Source organism: Eretmochelys imbricata, chromosome 3 (genome assembly GCF_965152235.1).
Source record: "Eretmochelys imbricata isolate rEreImb1 chromosome 3, rEreImb1.hap1, whole genome shotgun sequence".
Classification (NCBI taxonomy): domain Eukaryota; kingdom Metazoa; phylum Chordata; order Testudines; family Cheloniidae; genus Eretmochelys; species Eretmochelys imbricata.
Window position 1 is genome coordinate 114,229,130 of NC_135574.1, and position 20,861 is coordinate 114,249,990.

At 40.5% G+C, this 20,861-nt stretch overlaps 1 protein-coding gene across 6 annotated transcripts in view; it reads left to right on the plus strand.

The window, feature by feature from the left end:
- Positions 1–20,861, plus strand: part of MTHFD1L (methylenetetrahydrofolate dehydrogenase (NADP+ dependent) 1 like) — a 249,431-nt gene that overhangs the window by 24,074 nt on the left and 204,496 nt on the right. For 5 of the 6 annotated variants that reach the window (XM_077813207.1, XM_077813210.1, XM_077813208.1 and 2 more), the window contains exons 8-11: positions 988–1,099; positions 8,108–8,196; positions 11,357–11,454; positions 17,704–17,877. In XM_077813207.1, coding sequence (XP_077669333.1) covers positions 988–1,099; positions 8,108–8,196; positions 11,357–11,454; positions 17,704–17,877 — 473 coding nt within the window. The remainder of the gene's footprint in view (positions 1–987; positions 1,100–8,107; positions 8,197–11,356; positions 11,455–17,703; positions 17,878–20,861) is intronic. The other variant, XM_077813209.1, reaches the window with a different exon arrangement.

Consider the following 20,861-nt stretch of genomic DNA (forward strand, 5'->3'; position numbering starts at 1 on the left):
ATTTGGCAAGGATACTAGGCAGTCTTAAGTCAGTTTGTAGTGAGGCTTGCAGAGTTTGTGACGCTTAGCATCTATTGACACATCTTTAGTTATTTCCAAAACCTCTACTGTCTAGAAACTATTTCTGCATTCAATCTTGATGCAATGCAAGGCCTGTCTTTCCATTTTGTGTACCTTTGTATATGTCTGTGTGTCTGCTTATAATTTAGGATACATATTATTCCTTACCTTGTGTAGATTCTTGTATTGTTTACAGTGCTCTATTGGAGGTAGGGAGGAAGCAACAGCTTATGCCTTTGTTTGTTATTAGAAGGGCAATGTCATGCTCTGTATTGTCCTTGACTCCACAGAGCCTGATAAAATCAGGGGCTTCTTTTGGTAAACATGAGTTAACAGGGAAAAAGGTTTTAATTGGAATTTTTTGAAGGCGCTGATGAATGTAGGACAGCTGATCAGCTCTTATGTTGCCTTCCGACTAATGTGACTTGAGTATGTGGGTTTTTTTTGTTTTCACCACTTTCACAAATCCAGCTTTGAGCAGTGCCTTGTTTTGCCCACAATTGAGATGTTCAGATAGTTGTTCAACAAATTGTATTAATTTTGAATGTTTAGTTTCTTGACCTCATTTCTAATCAAGTGTTATCACATTCTTTCAACCCACATCTTCCACAAAAGAGAAGTCCCTCCAAAATGTCCAGTTGCACAGCACTTTCAAGCACAATGGGTTTTTCAAGATATGATTTTCATGTAATATTATGGGCCCTGATTGTGATCTCACTTTCCTGACTTTACACTAGAATGTACATATTGATTTCAATGGAGTTATTCCTGATCCTCAGTAATGTAAGAATCAGGCCTGTAGTCTGGATCTTTTGCATTCACTTGTGGATACTGTGAGAAGTTAAGTATAAGTAGGGCTTGAATGTTAAGTCTACACTGCATGATATATTCCTGATTTTAGAATATTTTTGTTTGTCTGGTTTTTAGCTTCATCAGGCAGATGTGGTGGTGGTTGGCAGTACCAAACCTAAGGAGATTCCAGTCAGTTGGATAAGGCCTGGAACAACCATTGTCAGTTGTTATCCTGACTTTTTATCAGGTAAGATCAGTTTAAAATTGTATACCACTCGAAAGAAGTGTAAGGGATACAAGGATAAGTACAAGATATGGTAGCAAAGACCTGCAATGTTTAGAATAGCTCATTTAAAAATAAATGTATATGTATTGTGTGTATGTATGCATGTATATGAGTTCATCCCTTCCTGTACCTGATATTTATGAGCTTGGGGTTATGCAGGCAACAGTTGATGATCTTACTAGCTTAATTATCAGTATTATAGAATGTACATTATTCCTGGGGGAATTCTGTGCCACTGAGCATGTGCAGAATTTGTCCCCTGCAGATTTCTTTGCTTCCCCGCAGAAAAATCACTTTCTGATTGGGAAGCAAAGGGAAGCCACAAGAGTGGTCATGAGACCCTCCCAGCAGTATGTTTTGGGTACCCAGGGCAGTTGGCAGAGAAGTAAATCACTCTGGGGCAGAGGGCGGGACTGGGGAAGACCTGGCTGGTGGCTCCTACCCTGCACCGAGCTCAGCGGCTAGTCCTGGCTGGGCTGGGGAGGACGGGACTTTCTATTCCCTGGCATGGGATTTGGGGCCGTGTCAGATTTCTCCCCTGGCTATAGGAAATTCTGCAAACTCTCCCCCAACTCCCTCACGCTTCCTGCACCCATCGCTCTTCACCTTCACATGGAGGGATCACTGTACAGGGAGCTGCTTCTCCATCTACCCAACCCCCATGCATCCAGACCTCCTCATACCCAGACCTTCCTGCCAAGCCTCACCCTCCCTCTGCACCCAGAACCCCCCTATGAGCCCCTTGCACCTGGACTGCCCTGACAAACCACCCGCACCTGGATCCCCACCCTACCACGCCCCAACCAGCTGCACCTGGATCCCTGCCCCACTGAGCCCCACTCCCCCAGCATCTGAGCTCCCCACACCAAGACTCCCTGCCAACTTTATTCCCACCAAACCAAACCCTCTCCCCACTGAGCCCCAACCACCTTCACCTGGACCCCCCCTGCAGAATCCTATTACTGTTGCACCCAGAACACCCCCCCCCCCACCTGGATCCCCCACTGAGCCACCTGCACCCAGATTGCCCGACACCAAACCCTCTTAACCCACACCTGGATCTCCCCACACTAAGCCCCTCCACACTTGGATCCTGCCTTATTGAGCCTGCCTGCCCATACCTTGTACACCTGGCATGGAGAAGCAGGGCTCTGAGGTGTTTCTGGGGCAGGCCCGGTCCTTGCACTGTGTCAGAGTTGGATGCAGCCTCATCGCTGAGTCAATGTCCCGGGGAGGAGCTGCACAGTGATCTCCCACCTCTGTGAAGCTAGTGCCCTGTACTCCCCAATGCCGTGCTGGAGCTTCCACATTTATTTGACATATAAAATTTGCAGAATTTTACAATATTGTGTGCAGAATTTTCAATTTTTTGGCTTAGAATTTTTAATCTTTTGTCACAGAATGCCCTCAGGAGTAGAACATATTCCTACAAATTAGAATGGTAAAAAACAATTCGGTCATCCTGTAGATCTGCTCCCACTGCAGGATTGTTCCCTACTTATTTTCTAATGCTTTATCCAGTTTAGTTTTGTACAGAAGTACAAGGAAGAAAAAACCTTTTCAGTGGGAAGGGACTTCTAAACTCAGCTAGTGTGTGAGCCAGAAGAGTACACCTCCATAAAAAAGTCTACAAGAACAGACGGAAATTTGTTCCACATTGTACTTTCATTTACAAAGGAGAAAGTAGATGCCAAGTAATTTTTTTTATTTAGGATAGTTTACACGAGAGTAGATACTTGGCCTGTATTGCCACTCTGTTACACCTAATGCCAATGTAATCCATTGAAATCAGTGGCTCATTGAACCCAGCTGTAAACTAAATTATCTAATTACTTAGTTAATTCTTCTAAAAGGTCATATTTCTTAGTAGTAACTTCACCATGTAATCGTCTATGACGTGGTAGAATTTGATTATGATCTAGATGTGCTTTTTTTTTTTTAAAGATGTCAGCGAGTGTTGGCCATTCTTCTTCTTCAATGATTTATGAAAGAAAGCCATAGAGATTTTGTTTGATTATACAAACTCTTCAATATGTATCATTAGTCATCTAAGACTCTATCCTGCGAACACTTATGTGAATAACAGTGCAAATGTGAGTAGTCCTATTAAATTCAGTGGGACTATTCAGATGCGTAAAATCATTCACATGCATAAATGTTTCCAAGATCAGAATTCAAAGCATTACGATGAAAATAAATTTGTTTATACCATGCAGCTCATCTTATTTTTAGTATAGGAGCTTGGATTGAAAAAGCCTAAGTTTCAAGACATTAAAATAAAAAAATTTAGTGCAAAGGTATGCTACAAAAATATTTGAAATTTTACTGGGACAGCTAGCTGCTATAGGAGTAAAAGTGCATGATTTTTAGACATTGAGTCAGGATTATAGTTGAACCTATTTGAATAACATCCCCAGAAAGTTCTAATTGTCACATAATAATACTTAGAACTTGTATGTCGGGATAAATGGATCTCACTTTCTGATGTCAAAGCAATTGACTTTTTAAAGTAATCTCTGTAGTTCACAGTAGAGTAATGTAATAATTTCTATTATAAAATATGTCGTCTCGCACTCTCCCCAAGAACAAATTACTTGGCTTTTTAGTTTTATCCACGTACCTTCTGTGTTATTTCATATAATTCTAATGATTTGTGGTCACTACCCAATGTGTACAAAACCAACCATTGCTCCCAGGTCACTCTTTGATTTGTTTTTTAATTTAAAAAAGCTAAATTATATGCATGAAATCTATATTTGATTCAGCTTTTTAAACAGAAAGTGAAAGCTGGAAGACCTCCCTAAATCCTATTGAAAGCCATAGCAAAGCTAGTAAGCTATTTTTGGTAAGCAAATCCTGTTTTAAAATATTATATAATAACCCAATACTATTTTAAAAAACAGAATTTTAAATAAACAGATCCTGTTCAAAGCGTACTAGGGAACATTTAGTGTGCAGCTGCAGGGTCCACATGGACAGTTAGTGTACGGCACGCCAGAGCACTATAGATTTACACCTTAACTTGCCATGCTCTAACTTGCTATATAGACTTGCCCTTAGTTAGGGTTCCCAACTTTCTAATCACACAAAACTGAACACCCCTTTCCTACCCCTTCCCTGAGGCCCTGCCTGCCTGCTCGCTCTCCCTCACCCTCACTTTCACTGGGCAGGGGTTGGGGTACGGGCTCCAGGATGGGGCCAGAAATGGGTTCAGAGTGTGGGAGGAGGCTCCGGATTGGGGTAGGGGGTGAGGGCTCCGTCTGGTGGGGTGGAACTGGGGATGAGGGGCTTGTGGTGCAGGAGGTGGCTCTGGGCTGGGGCTGAGGGGTTTGGAATACAGGAGGGGAATCAGGGCTGGGGCCGAGGGGTTTGGAAGTATGGGAGGGGGTGCAGACTCCAGCTGGAGGTTTGGGGTGCAGTAGGGGGCTCCGGGCTGGGGTAGGGGGTTGCGGTGTGGGCTGTGGCAGGGAGTATGGGTGCGGGAGGAGGCTCAGGCTGGGGCAGGGGTTTGGGGTTCGGGAGGGAGTGTGGGGTGCAGGCTCCAGGAGGGGGTGTTGGAGGGGGCTTAGGGCTGGGGCAGGGGGTTGGGGTGCGGGAGGGAATGTGAAGTGCGTGCTTCGCCCGGGCAGTGCTTACCTCAGGTGGCTCCCAGAAGCATCCGGAATGTCTGACTTGTAGGTGGAGGGCTCAGGGGGCTCTGTGCGCTGTCTGTGCCTGCAGGCACTGCCTCTGCACAGCCAATGGGAGCTGCGGAGCTGGTGCTTGGAGTGGAGGCAGCGTGCAGAGCCCCCATGACTACAGCCACTAATGACCTTTTTCGACCAGGCGTTCCGGACAAAAACCGGATGCCTGGCAACCCTACCCTTAGTTTTATGCTTCAATTCCACAGTGCTACCTAATAGGATAATAGTTCTTTCCTATCCCACAGGAACATTGTGAGGATAAATACATTAAAAGATTGTGAGGTGCTCAGATATGGCAATGTAGTCCTTATAGGTACCTAAAATAGATATGTAGAGCGCATTGATTTCAGTAAGACTCTGCATGAGCATATATGTGTCTCTGCATGTATCCGGCTCCAATACTGGGACCCTAGATACATGCATCCCTATGACATTTTTTGAGAGACAACACAGGATTTTAAAAAGAAAATGTGTTTTATTTAAACCATCTACAAATATCCATCTGTCTTCCTGCGTATGTTTTGCAGGAGAAACACTGGAAGAATAGCAGAAACACATTTTACCAATTTTTTTATTCCATGCTTGTTGAAATTTATAGAGAAGGTATACAAAAAAATACATTTGTTTGTGTTGGCCAGGAAGAATTCACTTAGCTGAACTGCAAATTATTTAAAGCCTATTGTTAGGTGATTGTGACATCAGTGAAGTCACAATCTTATATTTGATTTTTTACTTTAAACGCATATTGGAATTTTATTAATAGATGTGCTCAAAAAGTAGTTTTGGTTTTTTTCACACTTTAAAAATAGGATATTTTTAACATTTGAGAGGTCACAGCAGTGAAATGCTGCCTGAAGGCAACAACAGTCATGAATTGACTATTATTTCTGCCTGGTGGTGGCTACATTTTTATCTCACATATGTAAATAGAGTACCCACCCTCACACACGTGCATGTTTTATTTCCCAGAATAAAAGATAAGTACCAAGAAATTGTGAGGACATAATTTTCTTGTGTAGTTCTGATGACATAAACTAGATGGATCTGAAGCATTCACTTTCGGTGATGGAATTTTCTTGGATGCAGCTTTTATTTTATATAATCTGATGTTTGGCATGTTCTTCATTTAGAATGTTTTTAAAAAGCAATTTCCATTAATATGGCATCCTGCTTATCTGTACTAATAACTAGGGTATTACTTCAATAATAATAATAATAGCCTCTTCTATGGGATCTTGCTAATCTTTGAAAATCCCAGCCTATACATAAGTATGTAGTTGTGGAACTCACCCATATGGAAAGGAACTAGCAAATCCCTCTGCACCACTTAAACCCTGCAGTGGGGCTGCCTGGGGATACAGGCAGAGTCTCTGAATGAGGCAGCAGCTCTATCACCTCTGCACCCTGGGGTAAAAATAGGTAGGCCTGGAGGAGACCTTGGGGCAGGATGGAAGAGGGGCTGCAGGATGTACACTTATACTGATCATAGGGGGCGTGGAGAGACTAGGGCAGCTATTCCAGCCCATCAGTTGGAATATCTGCCATAAATGAGACGTTGCAACACCACAGGTTTCCCCCTTGGTTAGAGTGTGTGCATGCATTCTACCTCTCTAACTTCATCTAGTTCCCTGCAAAAGCCAGATTAGTCTGACTTTATGTTGTAAGTACATGCAAGCTGAGAGAACGCTGTTGAAGGGAAATCTCTGAGTCTAATGTGTATTTATACACATGCTAATCTCTGCATTGATAAAGAAGGCATATTAAGCCAATTCAAATAAAAACTTGAAATGTTTCTGTAAAGCACAGATGTCTGAAAGAGAGGGGAATTCAACTTCGTCCCTCTTACTTCATTTGTTGTTCTGGCAAAAATCCCAGAATGGTCTCAGTGCAACTGTAGTCAGTTTATGACTGACAGGCTGTTATAACTTCCAGTAAGTTGCACAGGATTCTAGTCTAAAATTGTAGAACACCATAAGATCTGGTTTAAAACAAGAAGTGTTAACACAAGCGGAAGATCTTTTAAACATTTTTTATTGTGTGTGTAGTGTTAGGAATAGAATCTCTATTATTTAGTTAGCTTTGTCACTAAGGTAAAGGTGCTTGATGAGGTAGCATTTGAGAAAGTGTTAGAAGATTATTTGAATTAGGCTAAATGTGTATGTAAACAAGGTCTTTTGGTCTCTCAGTGACTTCAGTGTTCTAAGTAGGCAGGACATGATGACTAACAGCACTGGCTAGAGTCAAGCATTGTGTGGGCAGTTGGTGTTCAAATTTCTCTACACACTTATGTCAGCATGCCTTTAATTCTGACCCACAATGTCCCTGATGTTCTAGTTCTGAGACTCTTTAAGAGTGAGAATTGTGCCAAATTGTGTAGTTGTTTTTATGATGTGCACAGATGGGAATTAGAAAGAGACAACCTGACTGGGTCAGGATTTGAGCTCTGGTTCCCTGAGGTATAAGACTAATGCAGCAAATGCACTTTTATTATTGTAATGCCTAGAGTCTGCATTCAAGATCAGGGTCCCATTGTGCTAGCTAAAGTTTAGACTGAAAGATGGATCTTTGCCTGAAGAAATCACTGGCTAGATATAAGGCAAGAAGCAACAAGTGGGTTGAAAAAACAAACAAACAAGGATAATGGCAACAGTGACAAAATAATACATTGACATCTAATCTAATTCATGACCACTGAAAGACCTTGTCCTACTGGAAGCCAGTTGTAACCATTGCGTTGACTGTGCAGAAAGTCTGCATTAAAAGTAATATTGGTGAAGAAAACTTGCTACTCATTAATGCCAGAAAACTTTGTCTATTCTGAGTCTAGATTATAAATCTGATTGGCTAATGGTAGTATTTTTTTTTTATGATCTTGTGCATATATTTCTTAATTTCATTACCCTCTCAAAGTGATATGCACAGGGAAAGGCAGATTAAAAATCTTTTCCCTATTTGTCCAATGGATTGTTTCAAATATATGTAATTTTCCAAATCCTAACGCATTCTGTAGCTTTTTGCACAAATGGCACATTTTTGTGAACTGGAACTGGTTTCCTTTGGATATCTAATATGTATACACTCCCACACCAATCTTCCAGCTGCTGTCTGCTTAAAATTAAGGAGACAGTGGTAGTTCAGCAGTGAGGTTGTTAAATTTGGAATAAACATTCAGACAATTTTTTTTTTTTTTTTTTTTTTTTGGATGAAGATATCTCTCCAACATATTTCTGCCCATTCCTGCTGTCAAAGGTCTCATGACTCATTGGTGCAGTGTTTTCTTTTACAGGGGAACATGGTTATGGTCAAGATTTAAAGTACAGTAACCAGTCTGCTGTAGAGGCTGTAGGTCCTCTGGCAATAGCAGTGCGGATGCAGGTTAGTATGACCCAAAAGTGTGTAAAACTCACTGTGTTTACTGGGCTCTAGAGTTCACAGTCTATGCACTTACAGCTGCAATTGGACAAGTCTGGCAAATTTAAAAGAGGGAAAATTATCACCTGCAACTCCCTTAATAATATAATAAAGGAAATTCATTGGGTGATTCATTCCTGTTTTATTTATCAAAATTAAGGTAAATGAGGAATTAAAATCAAAATACAATAACAATGATAACTGTAACAAAGCTTGATAAAAAGATTTGTAGCTTGGTCTATAAAAATAAGTTAGGCACAAAGTGATGGTGAGGGAATTATACTTATGGCTGCCTGCAACCCAATAGTTTTATGAAGAGTTACTAATGTTTGTGAAGTGCTATGTAAATATAAAGCCAGGAAAACTAATCTATCTGAATATCAAGTATTTTTGCCTCGTTTTATTTCACAGTCAAGCGAGTTTAAAGACTGAGCACACACTTTAGCTTAGACATTTTGGGATTTTGTTTGTGTCATCACAGTCATGTTAAAACAATTTGGTGTTGGTTAAAGCTTGCTTTGATTAATTTGTCAATGTCTCTAAAATGTGTTGATGATTTAAATGCTTTTCTTTGGATTTCTTCTTATCTTGAAGTAGTAATATGTATGTGTTTTGTATTTACTTGAAAGAAGGGCTGTTGGGTTACATTGGCACTACATAATGTTAGCACACAGCTGTTTCAGAAATTAAATGAATGTTTATTATATGTAGCAGAATAATCGGAGTACCCTAGTTACCTGCAGTTATAATACAGAGTTATGCTTATGTACTTATGGTCCTACTATGCTTACTAACCAGCCTGCTGCATATAGGTTCCCTGCCATGCTCACAACTTTGGCCTTGGTTACATTTGCAAGTTAGAGCGCATTAAATTAGCCCAGGCACCCTAACTCCGTCCACAGTGGCAAGGCATGTAGAGCGCCTGGACTCTGCAGCTGGAGCGCTCCTGGTAATCCATCTCCACGAGAAGCATAAATCTTGCTGCGCCCCGGCTGAAACGCCTGGGTGTCAGTGTGGATGATGTGTTGCGTTACTGTGCAATGATTGGCCTCCAGAAACGTCCCATAATCCCTTGAAGACAAGCGGCAACTCTTGTCATTGTTTTGAACTCGGCTGCAGGCATGCGGATATGCCCTTTCAAAGCTCTATTTCTGACAGCCCGCATGCTTATCTGCTCCTGGACAAAGCAAACCATTACTGTGGAATGCTCCTGCTGCAGCGGCAGGCATTTGTGCATGTGTGTGTGTGAGAACGAGAGAGAGAGAGAGGCGGGGTGGGGGCTGATGTCAGGGTTTCCCCCTTCGCTCTGCTGCTGTCTGAACTTACAAGACAGCATGCTGACACAATCTCTGCCCCCCATAACGCAGTCTCTCCCCCCAAATACACACAACACACTCCCTGTCACATTCCACATACACACACCCCTTCCCCCCGATTTGAAAAGCACAGTGCAGCCACTTGCATACTGGGATAGCTATCCCGATGCCCTGCTCTCCGTGGCATTGCAAGCGCTGCTAATGTGGCCACGCCACTGTGCTTGCAGCTGACTGTGTGAACGCATGGTAGTGCTTTCCCTGGTGCTGTCTCTGTGGGCTGGTTTAACTCCCATCACCCTACATCTGCAAGTGTAGCCATCCCCTAACATGATAAGTAAAGTGGAGGTCCGGAAAAGTTCTTTCCCTGCTTTATTACCACCACATCCACGTTGTTGGTGGTGAAAACAGAGTAGGGAGCATTACTACATTCAAATGCACAGATGCTTTGTTCTCACACAAGGCTGCAATATAAAAGCAGTTTTGAGTATGCAATCCAAGGGCATGTCTTCACTAGCAATGTTGAAGCGCTGCCGTTGCAGCACTTTAATGTGGCTGTGTACTCGCGGCACCAGCCCTGGGAGAGAGCTCTTCCAGCGCTGTAAAAAAACCACCTCCATGAGGCGAATAGCTCCCAGTGCTGGGAGTGCAGGTGTACACTGTCTACACTGGCATTTTACAGCGCCGAAACTTGCAGTGCTCAGGCGAGTGTTTTTTGACACCCCTGAGCGAGAAACTTCCAGCACTGTAAAGTGCCAGTGTAGACAAGCCCCAAGTCCCTTTCATGTAGTTGTGCTATTTAAAGCCTCTCTGTGCTTGAATGCAGTGCCTCTCTTTGCTGCTGCTAAGAGTTGAATAAATAAAGCAGAAAAGACAGGTTTCAGAGTAGCAGCCGTGTTAGTCTGTATCCGCAAAAAGAAAAGGAGTACTTGTGGCACCTTAGAGACTAACCGATTTATTTGAGCATGAGCTTTCGTGAGCTACAGCTCACTTCATCGGATGCATGCAGTGGAAAATACAGTGGGGAAATTTATATACACAGAGAGCATGAAACAATGGGTGTTACCATACACACTGTCTCTATGTAAAAAAATAAATGGACACAAGTCAGACGTCAAGAATTATAACATTCAAAAACCAGTCTGAGAACACTTCAATCTCTTTGGTCACTCGATTACAGACCTAAAGTGGCAATTCTTCAACAAAAAAATCTTCAAAAATAGACTCCAACGAGAGACTGCTGAATTGGAATTAATTTGCAAACTGAATACAATTAACTTAGGCTTGAATAAAGACTGGGAGTGGATGGGTCATTACACAAAGTAAAACTAAAGTATATAAATCTCCCTACTGTATTTTCCACTGCATGCATCAATGAAGTGAGCTGTAGCTCACGAAAGCTTATGCTCAAATAAATTTGTTAGTCTCTAAGGTGCCACAAGTACTCCTTTTGTTTAAACAGTTGACAACTTGGGAGAATTCCTTTATTTTGGAGAGAGAGAGTAGTAAAATGCTGGCCTGGAGGAAGAATACCTCCAAGTGCACAGCCAGAGATTTTAGTGCCATTTGTGCTGAATGACACTGCCCTTCCCTGAAATCTTGGTTAAACAATGCAGTAATAGTTTTTCTTTATTCCTAAAGACACAGAATTGGAAGATCCTTATGTTGTAGGTATGCCTATTACAATCCTTTGCATTGAGATTATTTTAGCAGTTATGAAATCATATGTTTAGGCTCTATCTAATTGAAATAAAACTGTTGAACATTTATAATGCAACTGTCATACAGTGTTTTTCTTTTCTCTGTGAAAGAACATGGTAAAAACCAGTGAGAGATGGATCCGGTCTCAGCAATACAGGGAATGGAACCTCCATTGCTTGAAACTTCAGCCCCTCTCCCCAGTGCCCAGGTAATAAGCATAATAAGCTTTGGGCAAGTGGTTTAAACATTAAACTGAATCTAATTATGTCTTTTTAAATATGTTTGTCTAGTATACAAAAGCAGCTATTCTGCTTATTTGCTGCTTCTGTTGTTGTGTCACTAAATATCCTGGTATTTAGTATTAGTTATTTTTTATAAGTGGAAACCAGTTTATGAATTCTAAAACTGAAAGGTGAACTGAAATAGTTCCCAAATCAGTGGGATCCCAATTCCGGAAAGTACATGAGGACATGCTTAACTTTAAGCATGCATGTAATTCCCAGTGACTTCAAAGGCACCTGAGCTCATGCATAAGTGCTTTTCTGTTTAGCCATGTTTTCCTGAATCGGGGCCCAACAATAGGTTTGCAGACTTGAAGAGTTACAAATACATTCTTTTGTATAAACAAATTATTTTCGGTCAGTTCCTCTTTCATTTACTTGCCTATGTTCAGGCCTTCAGGGATCCATGTTTACATTGCAACAACTGCTGACAGGAGGAATGTGGCTCTCTGCTTTGCTATTAGTATAAAGTTGTGTGTGTGTGTGGTGTGGGTGGGTGTGCACTTGCGTGTGAGAGAAACTTGAGGGCTTGAACCCAAGTTATGGCCAGTAGACTCTTTGAAAATATATTCATTTATAATTTATATAAGTCTGTTGCTGAATGTAGTGCATTTTTAACGTTTAAGGTTAAAATTAGTACATGCTTTTAAAGAATGCATTTCACTTCACCTTTAAATGTCTCTTGTTTTAACAATTTAATTGAAACAGATTCAGTCTGTAACTTAAAACAGATGCCAAAAGAACAAGCATTTTATAGAGTGCAGATAGAAAGAAAAAAGTTGATATCCTGAGGCTTTTAATGGCAAATATATACAATTTCAACCTTTTCATCCTAGAAAACTGCCCATTAAAAATATAGCTAAAGAAACAATAGATCAAACTATACTTCATGCCATGGGGTTGATGATGATAAAACTTCTACTCAACAAAAAAACTCAGCTTCCCTCCACCTCTCCCCCCACCATATATAAAATATGTTACCAGTGATAGGTTTTCCATTTGTTTAATTACTGGAACTTTGTGGTTGTATTTTTTTTCCTTTTAAATATACAGTTGCTTGCTAGGGCGAAGGTATAAAATATTCTTTTACAACAATACACAATTTTATATGGGAACAGATGGATTTTTCATCGAAAACAAGTAAGAAAGAAGCATAGGAACTAAAACAGGGAACGTCTGCTTTTTGCTCTCAAGGAGCTCTGGGGCATTAATTAGATTCATTTCCAAAGACGTAATAAATTCTCAGTGTGCATACTGACTAGATGTAGAGATTTTTTTAATCTGTGTTTTGTAAATTCCCAGTGTAATTTACAGTGTAACACTGTTGCCAGCAGATATTTAACTTGTCTTGTTCTGACAGAAAACCTAATTTTCTAATCTTTGTGTTTAGTATCAAATATGTAAATTTATATATATTGAAAATATTTAAATTAACTATTTAAAAACTGGCCATCCATGTCAGATGTTGGAATAAGTTGGTACATATGAATATATTTTAGTCCAACTAACATTACCAAAAATTTCTTCAGGCTTAACATGTTGATTAAAAGTTATCCTTTATTTCCCATGTTTGTTTCATCCAGAAATCAAAACAATACATTCAGCAACAACAACAAAAATTGACCCTCAAACATTTTTTAGGTAACAATAAAATAAATCTGTTTAAAATAAAGCTAACATCTGTAGATAGGATAAATATGTTAAACTATTCTGAATGTAATAAATGCAATGGAAAATAAAAATATATAACTTATTAATAAATGTAATACTTAGCAAAGGAATGTGCAGACATACACGAATGCAACTAATTTTTAATGCATGTAGGAAAGTACAATTGGAGACCTTTCTAATGTTTTAAAATAAAGTAAAATCTTTAAAGAGCTATGTTTTATATGGTGTTGTATGATATATACTTGGAAGTTATTGAAACATGGAAGGGGAAATTGTTTTTGCTTTTATCTCCTTCACCACAAAACACATACACATATTCCAAGAAGAACAGTAGCTGGTCAGACCAAACTGCTGATGGAGCTATTTAATTGGGAATTGTACACGTTGGAGCCATTAGGATAACCTTTTGCCAGGTAGACACATTGTAAGGGAATCAGAAGAGACAGTGAGTTCAGTGAGGCTGTAAGGGCCAGATCCAAAGCCCATCAAAGTCTATGGAAGAGTTCCCAATGACTTCATTGTGCTTTGGATCAGTGTCTCGATTCCTCACCCTTCCTCTGTGCTGAATGCTGCAGCTTTCTGTGTGACTGTTTCTAATTGGATTGAAGTTGTTCTGCCCCTTTGGTATATATTCCCTTTAACTGAGGAATCCTGCCTCAGGCACTCAGCCTGTCCCTTATTGCTGTTTCTAATGCTGAATTTCAAGTATGTGAAAAACCAAGAACAATTAGTACTGAAAACTGAAGTATGAGGCTTAAGCCGTCTGGAAAAACCTGCAAGTAGCCCTGAACGCAAAAGTCAAAGATTCTCTCTATTAATAAAAAAGGAAGTTGTCTGTTTCATAAACTACAGTTAAAACATATGGCTTCCGTATGAGGAGAGGTTAATAAGACTGGGACTTTTCAGCTTGGAAAAGTGATGGCTAAAGGGAGATATGATTGAGGTCTATAAAATCATGACTGGTGTAGAGAAAGTAGATAAGGAAGTGTTGGTTACTAGGGGTTACCAAATGAAATTAATAGGCAGCAGGTTTAAAACAAATAAAAGGAAGTATTTCTTCACAGAACGCACAGTCAACCAGTGGAACTCTTTGCCAGAGAATGTTGTGAGGGCCAAGACCAGAACCGGGTTCAAAAAAGAACTAGATAAATTCATAGAGGATAGGTCCATCAGTGGCTGTTAGCCAGGATGGGCAGGGATGGTGTCCATAGCCTCTGTTTGCCAGAAGCTGGGAATGAGCGACGGGGTGGATCGCTTGATGATTACCTGTTCTGTTCATTCCCTCTGGCACTGGCCGCTGTTGGAAGACAGGATGCTGGGCTAGATGGACATTTGGTCTGACCCAGTAGGGCCATTCTTATGAAGAAATAAAACATTTTCCTGTTTAGGTATAAGGGTGATGCATTTCTGCTCAGGTAGTTGCTTCCAGAACTGAACAACAGAGCACAGAGGGTGTAGGAGACTTTGATTTTGATCTCAGCAGCAACTTTTTTCTATAATTGCGTAATATACCTAGGTCCATTAGGAAAGCATGTGATAGTTTCTGGATGCTGATTATAATCATCTGTGTGCTAGAAATATTATAAACTGTAGGACCAGTCTCCCTCAGCCATTAAAAAATGTTGTAGTAGTAGTACTTGTGTTCGCTGCACCATAGACACAGATGGATGTCTAGTAATATTTACTTTCAGAAACATTCTGGAGAATATTTGTTGACAGAAATAATTAAGTGGCGAGACATAAACACTTAAAAAGCCTTATTTTCACCAGTTATAGTTAAGATATAAATGCCAAATCATTGAAAAGTCTTTTCTTGCACCATCTTGTGTGACGGGACAAGGCCAGATGGCTATAGGAAAGTAGTGAGAAACAGATATGTTAGCCCCAGCCTAAACAAATCCCTGTTATCATGGTAACCAAATGGCAGTTGCTTCAGGTTAATCAAGACACCTGGGGCCAATTAAGATCCTTCCAGAAAATAGTGGAGACAGCTAGGTTGATTGGGACACCTGAAGCCAATCAGGGGCTGGCTGAAACTAGTTAAAAGCCTCCCAGTTAGTCGGGGAGGTGTCAGGAGCTGTAGGAGGAAGCCATGCTGCTGGAGAAACAGAGCAGTACAAACCCTATCAGGCACAAGAAAGGAGGCCCTGAGGTAAGGGTGATGTAGATATTGAGGAAGTGGGGGCTGCTGTGGGGAAGTGGCCCAGGGAATCGTACTCGTCCTGTTTCCAAAAAGTCAGCTACCAAGAGCTGCTACTATCAGGGTCCCTGGGCTGGGTCCCAGAGTGGAGGGCAGGCCCGGGCTCTCCCCTGTCCTCCCCAACTAATCACTGAGGTTGAGAGACAACAGAGACTGTGCGAGGGAGGATAGCTTCTCCTCACCTCCCTTGCTGGGTTATGATGAAAATGGCTCAGTAGGCTGTGACCCTTGCCTCTAGAGAGAGAAGGGCTACATGGAGGGTCACAGTGAGCCTCTGAGGCTAGTGTAGTTCGCCAGGAAGTGCGGGACCCACTGAGACAAGGTCAGAGCGTTGTCACACTTGTTAATAGAAGAGTGATCCTGTTGTATTCAAAAATAACTGCATTCTGTTGGATGTCTCCATTTATATGTAACCTCCTTGGTAAAAGGCTTTCTGTTTGTATTAAAAAGCTGTTTCCCCCAAAGGTTCTTAAGAGCTTTTCAGCGAAGGAATGACCATAGCAGTTATTTTGCTTAGGTAGATCATCTGATGGAGGAAGGAGATTCTACAGAATTTTGTGTGGGAGTCACCTCTGTAAGGAGAGGTGAAGGAAGTAGAGAGAGCTTAGAGCGCTACAAGCAATTCAGGAAGTCCATTTTTAGGCCGTTATCTCTCAAGTTACAAAAAGACACTAATGATGATTTAATACACAATTCTGTATAGGAATTTCAATATCTTAAAAATGAAGTAGAGTTGAAAGAAAAAATTTTGCCAGCCACGCTTCTGTTTCTCTTTGCTGCTCAACAGTGTTGTCTTGCACATCCATATGGTGTCCCAGCTGCTGAAATTTGCATGTCTCACTCCCTTAAATAAACCAGATTCAAAGCTTATGCTCAAATAAATTTCTTAGTCTCTAAGGTGCCACAAGTACTCCTTAGCTTTTTTTAAGTATATATTTATAGAGTTTGATGCAGAAAAGCATAGAAATACTGAAACTATCCTTTATGCAAGAGGTCTCTTTGGTATGCACTTTTGTTTAGAGAGAAGAATTGATGCAAGGGAGGAGAATGCATTTAATGCGGGGGGAATGAGTAGAAATGGTCTGCAGCCAAATCGTCATGTATTGTGATCCTGTAATATCTCACTAGGTAGGGTCAGGTTTCAGAGTAGCAGCCGTGTTAGTCTGTATTCGCAAAAAGAAAAGGAGTACTTGTGGCACCTTAGAGACTAATCATTTTATTTGAGCATAGGCTTTCGTGAGCTACAGCTCACTTCATCCGATGAAGTGAGCTGTAGCTCACGAAAGCCTATGCTCAAATAAAATGGTTAATCTCTAAGGTGCCACAAGTACTCCTTTTCCTTTTAGGTAGGGTCAGTATGTGGATAGGAGACCTCTGGAAAGACACCTCCCTACTACAGGAAATTTGGTTGATTGATTAAGTGGAATATTTGTCTCTGAATGAGAATTGAATAATAAATGACCCAATTTAGTGTTAATGAGTGCTAAGAGGTGACATCTGCAGTTGTTTTAACACTAGTCCTTATTAATGTGCAGATATTAAAGATCCCCTGGTATTTCTTTTTCAAGGCTAGGGCTGTTAAATCCCCATTTGGTTTATGATGTTCACCTAACCCACAGTAAATTCCCTGCAGTTTTAGTGTGTTGCCTTGTTCTTCTTTCCATCTTATCTTTACCTGTTGTGTAGTGTTATGTGTAGTTAAACAGCCACTGTGTGCTATCCCACATATATTGTATTTCAGTGGTAGGTGAACTGATCCCTGTATGTTATCTGCCTCCTTACATTACCTCATGGGGGAGCAGTGAGTCTTAAAGTTTGTTTTCACATTCTTTGACGCGTAAGTATGTTTGTCTGTGTTGATATGAGTGCTAACTATAAGGAATGTATATTCGTTGCAGTAATGTGTACATGTAAATGCTGAAATGTACTGCTATAGAGGAAGAAAAGAAACTGACAGAAAATTTCATTCCAAAGTGACATTCTTGAATATCCAGCAGACACTGACTAGTCTGATATGAAGTCATTGTGTAATATTTGGACCCCAATTAAAGAAAATAATACAATGAAATAAATGTTAGTAAACATTCCGGGGGCGGGGGCAGGAGAGGGGAGATAACACAAACATGTTTTCCAATATTACATTAGGCATTGGCTAGTATTTAGGTTCAGATAACAAAATCTGGGAGAAGAGATCATAAAGCGGTTACAATAACTTCATTGTTGCAGCGTTTGCTGTTATTTTGTGTTGTCATCGACCACCTAAGCTGAGAGAAGTCTCTTGGCTCCTATTTGTTTTCTTTTCAAGTGATATTGAGATTTCCCGAGGACAGAGTCCAAAAGCTGTTGATGTACTTGCCAAGGAGATAGGATTGCTTGCAGATGAAATTGAAATCTATGGCCAAACCAAAGCCAAAGTACGTTTGTCCCTGCTGGAAAGGTTAAAGGATCAACCAGATGGAAAATACGTTCTAGTTGCTGGGTAAGAATATACACTAAGCTTCCCCCTTCCCTGCTCTCTCTCTGCGAACACAAACATGTGACTCGTTTCTTTTAATTTACTGAATAAATTACCCATTATAAACTTGCAGCACTTGGTGCATTATGAAAGCAAGTATTTATTTTTCCCCCTTTTTAAAAAAAAACCTTTTTTTTTTTTCTTCTTCAAGCTGTGATTACAGAAATTAAGTATGTTTTTTTGGAAGGTAGATCGAGTTAAACTTCTTAAAATGTCTTCTATAACTATTTGATTTTTCTTGATTCATCAGCTCTTAAAGTATTTGACTCAGAAGTGCAGTTTCTTTGTCTGCACTGTGGCTGTTTATAAACAATTTTTAATGGAAACGACATGGTAATCTATTGGTATTAATGGTAAATACTTTTTTATTGAATAGCAAACTGCATAGTTATTTAAAATCCATGTTTTTCCCCTAAAATGTAGACACGTCTCCAGGCAGGCTTATCCTACTCTCTGTTTCCATGATTATTTTAAAATGTTATGCTTCATCTAGAAATGCCTGTCTCCTTTTCTCACCCACTTTCCTTTGCCTCCTTTTCTCACCCACTTAGAAAGTAAATATTTTCTCTCTCACCTGCTTTGTGAAAAGGAAAGTTCTTCACACTTGCACTTCTGTGCAACCATTTTCATGAAACATTAGATTGCAGCATGTCCTTTGCTTTCTTTTTACAACAAAAGCCTGTAGTAATGCACTGGTGTTGTTTTTATTTTATGAATTGATAAGTTTTAGGTTGTTTTCATAAAATTCTCTGAAGGCGATTTAGCAACTTTTTTTCTGGCAACTGAGCGTAGTATATATAAAGGATGGGGGGAAGAATGGAAGATACAGCAAATTTTTTTCATTGCCAAATGTAATCCAGCTCTAGTGACATTCTCTTTTTTTGTTGTTTTTGGCAGTAGTGCAACAAAATTGGGAAGTTAAGATTTCCAGATGGTCCAGAGTAGAGAGCCATTCTTAGTTGCCTTTGTCCTGCCAATCCCTTGATCAACTAGTATCTTCCATGCTAGCACAAACACAGTTAGCTTTTGCATATGCTTAGTGGGAAATCTGGATGCCTGGCATCAGTTCAGTGAATTTCTGTCACATCAATCTGTCACCCAGAAACTTGCGAAGTTGTCATCAAGGCCATCTTGTGGAATTACAATTTACAGAAATATTCCTTATTTTGAAGGTTCACTGAGAGACGAATACAAGAGCCTTTCTTTGAAACACAAAAGCAATTGTGTATGTCTATTGAGCTACATTTTTAATTTTAACTGAAAAAAATAAAATAGAAGCTGGTTCGGCCATGAGGTTGATGATGAGCAAAATTGTTCTGCTTTTTCAGGTTCTAAGTTGCTGCATGATTTAGGCACTATGCAGCAGGGGAAGGCTGTTCCTAAAGCCCCGGAGAAGTGGAGCTTCACACAAGCACAGATTTAGAAGTAGCTTAGGAGGGAACATGGATGTGATGCCGAACTCTATTCAGATAGAGTTTAGGATGTGAGGAACTGCCTCCTGTACGCTTCCTCTTTTTACATCCCAATCTGCCCTTTTAAGGGCAGCAACCTAGGAGAAAGTGCAATGCATACTCTGAATGCTGCTTTGTGGGAGTGAGAGAGAAATTATAGAATCGTAGGACTGGAAGGGACCTTGAGAGGTCTTCTAATCCAGCCCCATGCACTCAAGGCAGGACTAGGTATTATCTAGATCACCCCTGACAAGCGTTTGTCTAATCCGCTCTTAAAAATCTCCAATGACAGAGATTCCACAACTTCCCTAGACAATTTATTCCAGTGCTTAACTACCCTGACAGAATTTTTTCTAATGTCCAACCTAAACTGCCCTTACTGCAATTTAAATCCATTTCTTCTTGTCCTATCCTAACAGTTTTTCTCCCATGTCCTTGTAACAGCCTTTTATGTACTTGAAAACTGTTATCACGTCCCTCCTCAGTGTTCTGTTCTCCAGCCTAAACAAACCCAATTTTTTAATCTTCCCTCATAGGTCATGTTTTCTAGACCTTGAATCATTTTTGTTGCTCTTCTCTGGACTTTCTCCAAATTGTCCACATCTTTCCTGAAATGTGGCACCCAAAACTGGACACAATACTCCAGTTGAGGCCTGAGTGGGTCGGAAGAATTACTTCTCGTGACTTGCTTACAACACTCCTAATACTTACCAGAATGATGTTTGCTTTTTTTGCAACAGTGTTACATTTTTGACTTATATTGAGTTTGTAATCCACTATGAACCCCAGATCCCTTTCTGCAGTACTCCTTCCTAGGCAGTCATTTCCCGTTCTGTATATGTGCAGCTGACTGTTCCTTCCTAAGTGGAGTACTTTGCTTTGTTCTTATTGAATTTCATCCTAGTTACTTCAGACCATTTCTCCAGTTTCTCTAGATCATTTTGAATTTTAATCCTATCCTCTAGAATCATAGAATATCAGGGTTGGAAGGGATCTCAGGAGGTCATCTAGTCCAACCCCCTGCTCAAAGCAGGACCAATCCCCAACTAAATCTAAATCCCCCCTCTCTAAAGAACTTGCAACTCCTCCCAGCTTGGTATTGTACGCAGACTTTATAAGTGTACTCTCTACGCCATTATCTATATCAGTGATGAAGATACTGAAGAGAACCGGATCCAGAAATGATCTCTGTGGAACCCCTCTCAGTATGCCCTTCCAGCTTGATTGTGCACCACTGATAACTACCCTTTGAGAACAGTTTTCCAGTCAGTTATGCAACCACCTTATAGTAGCTCCGTCTAGGTTTTATTTTCCTAGTCTGTTTATGAGACAGTCATGCGAGACAATATCAAAAGCCTTATTAAAATTAAGATATACCACATCTGCCACTTCCCCTCTATGCACAAGGCTTGTTACCCTGTTGAAGAAAGCTATTAGGTTGCTTTGGCAAGATTAGTTCTTGATAAATCCATGCTGTTTCTTACCACCTTATTATCT